This window comes from Pseudomassariella vexata (assembly GCF_002105095.1).
Source record: "Pseudomassariella vexata strain CBS 129021 chromosome Unknown BCR38scaffold_2, whole genome shotgun sequence".
Classification (NCBI taxonomy): domain Eukaryota; kingdom Fungi; phylum Ascomycota; class Sordariomycetes; order Amphisphaeriales; family Pseudomassariaceae; genus Pseudomassariella; species Pseudomassariella vexata.
In genome coordinates, this window is record NW_024467957.1 from 69,141 (window position 1) to 81,512 (window position 12,372).

At 52.9% G+C, this 12,372-nt stretch overlaps 2 protein-coding genes across 2 annotated transcripts; one reads left to right on the forward strand and one right to left on the reverse strand.

Moving 5' to 3' along the window:
• Positions 1–2,241: 2,241 nt before the first annotated feature.
• BCR38DRAFT_86354 (uncharacterized protein) lies at positions 2,242–3,082 on the reverse strand. Its single transcript, XM_040865702.1, has one exon. It carries the CDS (start codon positions 2,948–2,950, stop codon positions 2,387–2,389), a length of 564 nt encoding a protein of 187 aa, XP_040719432.1. The 5' UTR covers positions 2,951–3,082; the 3' UTR covers positions 2,242–2,386.
• Positions 3,083–9,667: 6,585 nt separating this feature from the next.
• On the forward strand, positions 9,668–11,899 carry BCR38DRAFT_419262 (Gti1/Pac2 family-domain-containing protein). Its single transcript, XM_040859297.1, has 3 exons — positions 9,668–10,003; positions 10,057–11,530; positions 11,581–11,899. The coding sequence occupies exons 2-3, from the start codon at positions 10,133–10,135 to the stop codon at positions 11,584–11,586; spliced, it is 1,404 nt and encodes a 467-aa protein (XP_040719433.1). The 5' UTR covers positions 9,668–10,003; positions 10,057–10,132; the 3' UTR covers positions 11,587–11,899.
• Positions 11,900–12,372: the final 473 nt, after the last annotated feature.

The window sequence follows — 12,372 nt, forward strand, 5'->3', positions numbered from 1 at the left end:
TGACGAGTCGCGGGTTCGAATCCTGCAGCTGACACACAAGGGGGTTTAGTCAACCCTTATGGCGCGCTGCCCACCTTGTTGACTTCGCCTACCTAGCGATAATAGGGAGATTGGTGCAGTTTAGGATTACGAGCATCCTAGCCAGTCGACCGTCAAGCACTACGTCGGCGGAATATAACTCGACAGCCGGTCCAGAATTCGAATCGTTAATCCGGCCCCTTATCGGACCTCGCCTATCCGATAACGCTCGTCGGCGAACCCGTCCCCTCACGATAGAAGGCGCGCAGCACGCCCTCTCGCCGCGATTCTTGCGAGCGTCTAGACCACGTTACGGTCTATCCACTTGAGCGTATGGTTGAGATGTATACGCTCGACGAGAACCCCAATTAGCAGATACTACGACTTGTCGCGACAAAAAAAATAGTCGAGCATCTTCTGCACATCAGCAGCATCCCACCCCTGAGGACGAATTTAAGTGCCACATTACCACACTTATCGGTAGTTCAGGCAGGGGTTGTAGCACAGACTTAGGGAGGGACAGGAGGTTTAGTAGTCGTTTGGCTACAAGTTTACCTGTATAACCGCCCGACGCGGCTTAAGGGCCCGCTATATCATCTATAGCCCCTTAAGGGAGTACTTGTAGAGGTACCGAGGGTTAACACCTACGGCGTATTTAATATTATTTTTTTATTACTACCTCTAGTTACTTTTACTACTTAGAAAGAGTAGTAAATATCTAGCTAACTATAGTCGATAGAGAAAGCCGAGGGCGGGGTATCTCGTAAGATTCGTATTCTAGTAGGTAAGGCGGGCAAGGCCCTTACACTCTAGGCCGCCGAGAATACTAAATTACGTATCGAAAACGAGCAACTATATAAAGAACTCGATAAATACGCTCTATATATACGCTAGCCCATCGAGCCTAACCCGAATACAGTGTTCGTTAACTTGTTAGCGATCTGAATAGCCTAGGATAAGCGAAATAAGCGAATACGGCCTATTTTACCCGATGAGTAGTTAGAAATTAATACCTTTCTCGAAAGAAGGGTCCCTCCTAACAAGAGTGCTCGGAAAAATATATCTAAGTCTTCGGACGCTTAAATTAAGTATGTTCTGTATATAATACATACGGATGAAGTAGTTAGGTTGATTCAGTTAGACCCTGCAAAATAGGGGTGTATGCAAAAAGGTGGTCAATGCGGTTAGTGAGATCCCTGACGTACCTCAATTCACAAGCCTGGCAGCAGATGATCTAGACCATTGCGTTCGGAATTTAAGTAATATGAATACGAGGTGACCCCCGTAGTCGCCGTGTGGTGATTCCGCCGTCGCCGGGTGGGTCGGTGCGTAAGTGAACCCTTGTTGCAGGTTTGGAGTGAATGCCGACGTCCCCTGGGACCCTTTATCCGCGGCTCGCCAGGCATAATCGGTACAACTGCCGAGACAGCCAACATGTTGTCTTTTTCTTTGAGTGACCATTGGCTGACTGCACCAGGGACACGGCTAGAAACGTGTGTTGATTCTAGAACAAGCCACTCACCGTCTGTCACTTACAGCTCTACCGAGCTCCCAGACGGCTGATTCTGGACAACAGAAAGTTGCGCCGGCTCCGGCTCTCGCAGTATTGCCTAACGCCGACTATGCGCAGCGGGGAACTGACTGTGCCGCGGGATTGGTCTTATGGGCCTTCACCCTGCGATGCTACCCATGATTTGGAAAGCAACCTGGTAAAAAAAAGATTGAGCCCAAGGGATTGGCACCATCATTTAAGACAGCGCCCGTGGTAATGGTTCTGCATCAGCCTAGTTCGGGTCGACCCGAGGAGGGTCCATGCGTGACTTCGAGTTAGTCCGGAGTAGCACAATCTTGTCCGGCATTCAACACTATTTCGACTTCAATGACAGGAGAATTCGAGACATAGACACACGATCAGTGGAGGAAACGGCGGAAAGTACATCAACTCACCAAGCATCCAACTTTCTGCGTATCGTCACGACTTCTATTGTGCTCAGGGCCACATGCAGTCGCAATGCCTGGCCGTTGCGACCTTCTCCCAAGCTGGAGCGCCGGCTCCATCCACTCTCCTATGCGGAATGATCCATTTCGGATCCCAAGTGGTATGGCCTCTCTCTTCGGCGAGCTTCGTGGAATGAAGCCCAGGGCACGATGGTGTGTCCGGATCAGGCGGGGGGACAGGTCGATTGGTGCCCACAATACCTTGTCACTGACTCGTGGCCGCGTATTCTTCCATTGGCCGAGTGAAGGACTCAATTTTCGAGGTTGCTATTCGTGTCAACCACGCACGGTTCAGCAGAGCCAAGTGGATTGGGTGACTTGGTGGCCACAATCGGATTTGGTCAGTCTCAATGCTCTGCGCTTGGCATCGTCACATATGATTTAGAGAGGGACACCAAGTTACTTCAACGGGATGGCCATGGGCACGCCAAGAAGCGCAAAGCAGTGCGTAGCTCAGCTTACGTAGCTTTTGCCCTAAGCCATCCAGGGTCGCAGTGAAATTTTGCCAAGGTCGCAGATATTCCGCAAAGCTCAACTCGGTATACTTACATTCTTGGCGCTGGGTTGAACCGTGTCGTGCTGCTTCGCGATATTTGCCAGTGTGCTGAATATCTCTTGGCAAGGAGTCGCATCTTTCTTGACCACAAGGCCATGCAACCTTGGCAACCAAGGTGGAATAGTCTTGACGGCCAAGGTCAATTGGATTTGGTGCAGCCCTTGAAAGGTGCGCACATAGTAAGCCACGGGGGTTCTCACTACGGGTTATAGTCGACAAACCTTGTTCGGTCTTGGCGCAACAGGACGTATCAGTCGCGGCTATGAAGTTGAAATAGCCTTGGCTTTCAAGGGCGAAGGGGTCTTGGCCAAGAACTTGATAGGACCTTAGCGCAGCAGTTAGGATATTATTGGTCCTGAAACAAACGTCCATTGCCATCAAGCCACAACGGCGTCTGATGGTAATATGCGAAAATAACCATGAGGTATAGTAGTATCGTTGCCGAAGGCTTGCCAACAGAAGGTGATGACCACCTTGACTCTCTGCAACTAACGCTGTCGCTCAGAGGGGTATTTCGGTGATCTGTTACTGTATCGTTACCGAAGGCTTGGCGACAGAAGGTGATACCCACCTTGACTCTCTGCAACTAATACAGTAGCTCAGAGGGGTATTTCGGTGATCTGTTACTACGTTGATGTTTCATCCAGCTGGAAGCGGGCATAACTCTTTTGCCTCGAGCGGTTTGGCTTCTCTTGGGTCACGTTGACAATGGTCCATAGCACCTGCCTGCCTGGCCCCAGGGGTACAGTAGGATCCCGAGCTACTCTGTGCGGACGGAACAGTAGTCTTTCGGCCGGATCTCAATACAGCATGCAGCGAAGGAGCGCGGTTGTCGGGAAGCAAGGATTGCTTGATACCGCTCAGTAATGGAAAACCTGTGCTCACCTGTCGCAACAAGCGCTGCAGACCCCTTCAATGAGGCACAGGGGACCATGTACGACAGGAAAGTGCGGAACAGGAGGTTCCAGATCAACCACGATTCTGTTTTCCTGCCTGAACCGCATTTGCGTGCCGATCTCCATGCGCGGCGGCAGCGACGGTCTCGCGAGCCCAAGCGGACGAAAAGACAAGATCTCATGCATATCTAGTAGTTCGCCTCATCGAGCTGGAAAGAATCCCTGAACCGTCCGAAAACAAGCAAGCACAGGGGAATTCTCGACCACCTCATGCCCACGGCTTACCATTGATGAAGACGAGGAGTGGCGAGAACAGACAGCTCGCCGACCATACCTGCTCTGCATTGCATTAAATGGCGAAACAAGTGGTCGCTTGGCGGCCCGCTGTCCCATCGTGTCCAAAGGTTGCCAAGTTAGCCCATAGACGCGACCCAGCTCATTTCCCGCTGTCTGTGCGAGAGCTCCATCTCAGTCGTGACCTGGACACGAATGTCAAATGAACTCGACGGGGAGCTGAGGCCCGTCAAAAGTTACTTTTAGCAGTGTTACGCCTGGGAATGGCATACGGAGAGCAAAATTGGCGTGTAGGGCTCGAGGGCTCGCATGATGCAACTGCAACCTATAACGAGTTGTTATCGGGTGGCTGCTAGATGATCAATGTGACGTAAAAATACCGAGCCAATAAGCCCTTGAGAAGGAGGGAGGGGGTGGGTTCCTGGATAAATGTTGGACAGCCAACTTGAGGATGTAACGGAGTACGATCGTCACGGTGATCTGGATGGACACATTGGTGGCTCTTCATCGCGCCTAGTGCGCATTGTTCTCCCCTAACGTCAGGTCAGGGCTCGGCCCTTCAGCCCATGTTCAGAACATGAGCAGTGTTGGTGCCAGGCACCATGTCTGTGAATACAATTGTCGAGATCAGCGCACAGCTCAAGGGTAGTGGCTCTTGCGGAATATAGCAGCGGGAGGGAGATGCTGGGAATCTTCCGAGAAAGGGATAGTGCGCCTCTGACTTGGGTAACAACGCACGCCAACCTCGAACCCTGGTCGAGTCGGTCAAGAAATGGGGATTAAAACGTTTTGCCCATCCCTTGTACGGTTCGTCTTCACATGTCCACTATTTGAAAGTTGAAACATGGGAGCCCATACCTGAAAAAAGAAGGCCGACAGAACTGCCGTTTGTCGTCGTGTCAAGTTCTCATTAGAATCGGATTGGATGCAAGGTATATCCTTCTCCAATGGCTTGACATGGATATGGGGTGATGAGTTCGCCCCAGGTAGACACTCTATTCTCTATTCTGCCCGCAGTTGTCGCAAAGCAGCGGGATAAAGAGAATCAATAAGGAATTGGTAAGACCCGATCCTGTTTCCCGCTCGTAATCGTGTCCAGTCCCCGTAATATCAGCGAGCTTGTCAAATTGGCACACAACAAGCAAAATCGTTCATTTCATAAGCGCGTTTAGGGCAGCTCTGACACTACTGGACGCTAGACTGATTCTGTCCTAATGGCCACATGCCATCAAACTGTCAGGCCTCACAGACTTGATTCGAACGGCTGATGCAGTCATGTAAATAGCGCGGTTTGGAGTAACTGTTCGCGACAGTTGTGCGGTTTTGATGAACGGTCCAGTCCAGCTATAAAACAGTTGCCGTGCAACTGCCGATCGCCATCGCATTGGCGATCAACGCCAGGCCATTTGATCATAGAGTCAGGGTGTATTCAGTTCATGGATGCCCAGGCGGCGGCGGCTATTCCACGATTCAGGCTAGCCGAGCTCAGGTGGCCCCCAACATGACCTCGGGAACCTGGGGGTCACCATCCCAGGCTGATGACCCTGTCTTCCTCAACATCGTACTCGTCAACAGCATTTTAGCTCCGAGGCTTGGCTTTGAGATTTGATGCGGGTGTGGAGACTACCAGGTAAAGTACCGCATTGGTGGTAGCCATGCCGCGGTAGTGGTCGGTAGTGTACATACCTGGTTCCGTAGGTACGTACGTGATGGCGGTTACGTATCTGGCAGTGCCAGGACGCACCGGGCCCGGCATGGAACATGGAAAGGGATTGATGACTACAGCTGGTGTCGTACGTCATGCCAGCAGAGCGTGGACTCGAGTCTGCAGACAGCTACTTGGATACAAATAATTTACATGTGCTTCGTGCTCCACCATCACTCGGAGAGACTCTCAAATTGAGGATTGACCCACGACAGCGATTTTGCAGTGTTTGTAGCAACTTGGCAAGGTCGTCTAGTGTCCACTATACGAGGACCTTGATGAGATGTAATGTATGTTGAAAAGGACGCAAGCCAGGCGGGGTCATGTCATCGGCCGCCTGACACATTCAGAGTTGACGATATCGACGGTTGTGGCGAAGCATTCGAGTTAATGATTACCAGGTCACCGACTGCGTCACCATCTGCCTGTGTGGCTGTGACCTAGCGGCAACAAGGATGCAGCAGGTCGCCGCGTGGTTCCCAGGTTGACGCGGTGGATGGACTGCGAGCAAGTAAGGTTTTCGACATCGCAACGAGGGCAGATGGCATTTGCCAAATCGCATCTGTCGCCGGCCGTCTGGGGGTTCTGAAATCGCGTCTGATTAGCTGCTTGTGAGCTGCAGAAATCGGTTTGAAAATCCCTGAGGGTCTTGGCGGCATGACCCAATCAAAGTACACATGAACCTCTAATAAGGTTTATTCCGTCAATTCACAGCAGGGTCAAACCTAGCATCCTCACCAGACGCCCAGCGCCGATTGGCTTGCATGGGGCCCCATTCTCTGTAACTGATCCTAGTTTGCCAGGTTTCCACAAAGCTCTTTCCTACCCTACCCAGATTACCTCTCGGTCACATTCGGTACCTACAATTACAGGTACATAGTATAGGATCATTATGACAACGATTTCAGGAACCAAAAAAAATACGCCTTGCCAAACCCCAACACATGTGTATTATGTAGCGGTTGTCCCCGTGGTCGGAGATGGCAATTGCGCAAAATGCCGATGGGACCCGCTGTTGCTTGGCTGCCAAAAGGAGGTTCTTCCCTGAAGGCGACGAGGTGAGATGTCCGTGGTGGCGTGTTGGCGTGTTGAGACAGCGTGATTTGTACTGCGCTGCCCGAGCTTGTCATGACAACGGCCAAGTCGACTGTCCAAGGTATCGAAGCGCCAGGTGCAGGCAGAGACGCTTTCTCATCTCTCACGAGTTGCTAATAGCCCTGGCCGAACCTGGGCCGCCTAAATTGTATCAGCCGACCACGGCTTCACGACGACCGGCGATCAGGCCAAGACCCTGGTATTGACAATCTGCTTCTTAATGCCCAAACACTTGGAATAATTGCAGGAGCAACTCCAATAATACGTTGCTGTCCTCACTGCTTGGCCACCCAAGCTCTAATATACCAGTCGAACCGGCTTCTTCGTCTGGTCTTTGTCTTGAAGAAACCATGCGGCACAGCCAGGTACAAGGGCATCTTTGCGAGAGCCAAGAGGCTCGGTGAAAACATCTCCGCAAAAGGTATCCACACCATAACTAGGAACTCAGGGAAAGACATACAGACGGAGACTGCTGCTGCTGCTGCGTGAGACCCAACAAACGTCCTGGAGCAATATGCAAGAAATGAAGGCGATGCTACAATGCAAGGGCAGTTACCCACTCGACATGTCTTGGGATTCTTGGTATCCCATACGCCCCCAATTCTCATTCCCAGATTTGGACAGGTATCCACTGACTGGGCTGATGATAATGATGCCCTATTGTACCCATGCTTGCCGGTCTGTTACGGCTTTCTCTGGTTGGTTCAAGGTTGCTATGTAACACTTTTAGTAATATCAAATGGATTAGTAGAGCACGGCAATTTTGCGTCAAATCCTCTCCAATCTCACGTAGATGTTCTCGTTCCCCAAGGATCGATAGCCTTCTAGTCGTGTTCTCGAGAGCGCAGGGCAGGCTAGCGTGCTGGTGGGACCTGTCGCACAGCAAGACACAATTTGCCCAAGCATCCAAAACCAGGCCCCAAGCTCTTCAGGGCAGTGTCTGTAGCATTGCCTGTCCACTCTCGGACAGATCCATCGAGCCGTCTCTGGCAGTGCTACTTGGCATCCCCCTTGGCCACGAAGTGACCAGCACCATCATCGTCAACCACTATATCTCCAGCGCCTGCCTGGTCCTGCCTTGAAACCTGGAGTCTGCGTTTCGAAACAACAACTCGCAACCAAGCCGTCACGGCCACCAAAAGACGTCAGTGTTTCCTACGACTGCAATCCGAACCGGCATTATAGCTCGACGAGAACGGGACCGACTTGGATGAAACCAGGTCGTTGCTGCTGATAATTGACTTTACTAGCGTCCAAGTGCTCAATACCTCAGGTCATCTCAGTTGTTAGCTTCATTGTGTCCCCGAGGGCCCGTAGCCTCCAAACCTTATTGTGCCTGACAGACAGACAGACGATTGCACAGGACCCTAGGCCTGATTGTGCACGACGAACACCACCCATCAGTGATTAGGCCTGCGTACAGTTGGCGGAAACCTGGAAATCACTTGACGTCGTCACGACTGGCGAGTCGTCCCAAGGTGAGCACGAACTCCTCTCCGTCTTACTTGACCAAGTCAGGGTTGCGACCACTGCCATGGTTCCACCCCCCAGCGATGGACGGATTTCGCAGAGGCCACAGCTAAGGGGCATCAACCGTCCTCGGTATCCAACTCCAGGTGCAGCAGCTGCGGCTCAAAGATCGAGCTGCAGCTGTACAACTGAAGGTGGAGAGCACGAATCTTACTCGTATACTCAATCTATCTCTTTGTCGGCTCGACGTCAGAGCTCCCTGGGTAGCTCCTGCTCTAGTGGGTTGCAGCTTCCAGAAGAGGCTCCATCGTCGATGCTCCCCTCAGGGTCCCACCTGCTCTTCCCCGTAGTGGCTGGACATCGTGGCCCCTCCCTCGTCCTTGCCCTGGCCTCCTTGGTCCAAGCCTACAAAAAAATACACGGATACAAACACACATAATCTACGTACCACGGCAAAGAAAAGAAGGCATAAAATCCACTGACCATATCTTGTCTACCCCAGAAACCATTGACCCTATCCGGCACACTTTGTGTCTCTCTCTCTTGGCCAGCATCACTGTGAACATCCTTCGGACAAGACGCCTCAACCTGCAGCTTGCAGCAAATCTTGGCCTTGGCTTGGCCCCTCGTCGTCGTCTTTGCTGCCGTCCAAGTAGCGTCAACAGCGTAGCATTCGCTTTCACAGCCGCGTGCTCTTGCGAGCTTGTCAGCGTGTAAGCTTGTGAGAGACGCATGTTGCACCCGGCAAGGCGACTACCTCTCTTGCCGCACGCCCATACGCCCATCGACGCCTCGTACCCCATAGTAACGATCACAAGAACAGCCTCATGCTGGCTGGTCCCACTTACAGTAAATAAAGGTACTTGCAAGCATATCACAGTCCATTGATTTCAAACCTGACTGTGTAGCCCCGGGGCCCTTCTTCCTCTCGTCCCTTCCGGCCAGAACGCTGCGAACTCGGCGAAACCCTTCCAGCATCCAGCGCCCAGCACTCAGCATCTAGCACCACTTTAGAATCATCAGACGAGCCTCGTCAGCCCGACTGCCCAACTATACTCTTGGGCGATAGCCGGCGACTCGCTTTGTTGGACCAGGACACCCCAACAGCAAACGCTATCTACAGGATTCCACCACCGCATTACACCGGTAGACACCACCAGATCGGAGTCCGGCAGCCCTCACCCCCTCTCCCTTGGCCTCCTTTAAAAAGCTAAACACGCTCGTGGCACCCGCCGCATAGCCGCCTCCGGCTCTATTCGACAGCTTTCGTGGGTACAGTGTCCATTTCTAATCCCTCCCGGTGTGTGCTCAACGGACTGAGATGTACCAGAGATGCAATAAGTCTGTCCATCTAGCCGGACGAACTCTAAATTGGCACGATTAGCCACCGTGCCCCAACTTGCATCAACCCAAGACCCTCGCGAGGTTTGCAATTTTTTGAAACCCCTCGCAAAGGCCTCGACACAGCGATTTCTGTCCGGGGTAGCGCAGCCGAATGAGCAATTGAGTTGGTGGCTACCGCAACAAGATTCCTCACGTACCGGTTCACAGGGAAGCACTTAGACGACACGCACTACAAAGCTTCGCACCCTGGGCGTGTCCACAGACACCCACTTTCCCTTTTCTCCCCCCCCTCCCCATCCATCCACAGATCACCTATCTTTGGGTGCGTGTTCTGAGCGCGTGCCCTCGGCTTGGCCACAGCTTTTCCCGCTTGTTATAAGAGACTGACCGAGCACACGAGCAAAAAGATTACTGCAGTCCAAACGGCTGCCATAATATCGCCTTGCCCTTCCCGGCCTACGTTTCACGACGTCTCTTGACTTTCGACGGATCTGCACCTTATTTTTCCTTCAGACCCAAGAGATCCAGTGTGGGGGTGACCCTTCTGCTGGTCCTCTTTAACAAATATCAACTTGCGGCCGGCGTTAGTTTCGAGAAACACGAGTCGGCAATTTCTTAAAAGATATACTTTGGCCTGTCAGCACACCTGGGACGCCTGGCGGCAAGCTTTGAATTCATACAGCTTGCGTTCATTTCCAGCCGCCTAGTCACCATCGTAGCAAACTTCCTGCGATAGTCAATCTTCCCATCTCCATCATGGGAGACCGCATGGGAGGAGTGCCTGCGCACCCTCAACAACATGCGGGAGCTCCGCTGCAGCCGACGTTCCAGGGCTACATCGCCACAACGATGGATGCCTTGATCCTGTTCGAGGCCTGCCTAACTGGCCAAATGTCTCACGTCCCACGGCGGCCACATGACCGAGAGAGAAACCAACTCATCGTCAGCGGCAACGTCTTCATCTACGAGGAACACTCGAGCGGTATTAAGAGATGGACTGACGGCGTACCGTGGAGTCCCAGTCGCATCCTCGGCAATTTCCTCCTGTACCGGGAATTGGACAAGCCTTTCCAGCCCGGTGAGAAGAAGCGCGCGATGAAGAAGAACAAGGAGAATGGTGTCTCCAAGTCCATCGCCGCCCCGCGATCCAACTCGGTCGGATTCGGCGGCATGACCGTGGCCAGCACCCTGCCGGGATCGTACGACAACACTAATGGTCGTGACGCCGAACGAGCCCTGGTCGGGAGCCTCGTCGACTCTTATCAGTTCAAGCAGGACGGTCTGGTCAAGAAGACCATCAGTGTACAATACAAGGGGATGCACCACCACCTAGTCTCATACTATAACATCGAGGACGTGGTTCAGCGAAAACTGATCACTCCAATGGAAGCACCGACCCTCCAGAGCGTGACTCCCCGCTCGCAACTCATATCTGCGGGTAACTTCCGGGCACCAGTTGACGACCACGAGATGGTTCTAGACGACCGCATGCGCGGTTATGTCATGGCCAACGGTGGCCTACCTTACGAGTATGGCGTGCCCAACGTATCGAGATCGATGTCGGTTCCTCACGTGAACTACGCCCAGCAGGCTTGGGGAGCGCCGAGTCAATATCTCCCCCAGAGCCCTTCTGGATACAGCATGCACGGGCACATGAGTCACGGCCTACCGCCTCCGCCGGCGACGTTCCCTCCCCCGACAAGCTCCAGTTATTCGTTCGATGCGTCGGGCGTTCCGCAACAACACCGACTGGCCCCGCAGAACTACGGTCAGATGTCGCCCAACCTGATGCGGAGACACAGCCACATGTTCGATACTAACGGCAGCGGCAACGTCGGATATCCATCGCCACTTGGTTCGGTGAATCGGGGTCAAATGAATGGCACGCCGCTTCTGCCCAGTAGCGGCAGCGTTGGGGGCCATGGAGGCTCTCTTCACAGCTCGTTCAGCAACCCTCAGCTGTTCGAATCGGCCACGGCCTCCAACGGACCCAGCCAGCACGGAGGCATGTACGAGCCTACTGGCACTCCACGCCACCACAGCGGGTACGACAACGGCACGCCGAGCCAACGCACGCCGTCCTTCACCTCACATCTGAGTTCGACCTTCGACACGGCGGCTGTCAGCCAAACCACGAACGAGTTCGAGTCGGGACTGCAGTCGCAGTCAGCCACGGGAAACTTCGGGTCGAGCGAAGACAATACACCTAACGGCGGCTTGGGAATGGATGACGACCAAGCTGTGACAAGCCCGGGGCTGGGCGATGACCACGGCGGAGTGTACGGAATGTCGTTCCAGACGTCGCATTCCCAGTCAGTGAGCCCGCACTGGACCAGGCATATCATGTAACAAGGCGCTAACGACGAAAACTAGTTAATCGCATTTCAAACAGCCTAGAACTTGCTTTACGGCGCAGGGGGGCACGGAGCATAGGCATCACGGGATTGGCGAATAATGCCACATTTGGATGGATGGGGGTTTTCTCGTGGCGTCGGCGGAGTTTTTTTTCTTTTTTTTTTTTGATTTCTGTTTTGGAGAGTGCCGGACTGAATTACTGTGTGGAAACCGAGACAGCTCTCTGTTGCCGCCACTGGGCGATTTCCGTTTGCGAGGAAGCTACGAACGCCTGTTACCCTACTAAAAGCATCAACGACGTGTGGATAGAAGCTCCATCCCGAATGGGGCGTCTTGCTTTGGTTTTTTTTTTGCCCTCGGTGGTGGGAATTTCTGTTCTCGTATCTCGAGGGAGACTGACATCGAAGATGCCTGACCCTTTGCTGACTCGGATTTAAGACGAAAGATGAGTTGGGATGACGAAGCACAGTTGAGCGCAACTAGACGCTACGTCGGAAAAAGAACAGTACCAGTACCCAGAGTAGTTTCCAATCAATTCATTACTTCGTTTGCGCCTGAGACTCATGCGATAGATCCAATCTGGTGATGACTTCTAGACTAGTTGACCCAAACGCCCATACGGTAGGCATACTGAGCTGAGC

Coding starts and splice junctions, on each gene's coding strand:
- BCR38DRAFT_86354 (XM_040865702.1), bottom strand. CDS start 2,950: ATGGCAATGGACGTTTGTTTCAGGACCAATAATATCCTAACTGCTGCG.
- BCR38DRAFT_419262 (XM_040859297.1), top strand. CDS start 10,133: ATGGGAGACCGCATGGGAGGAGTGCCTGCGCACCCTCAACAACATGCG.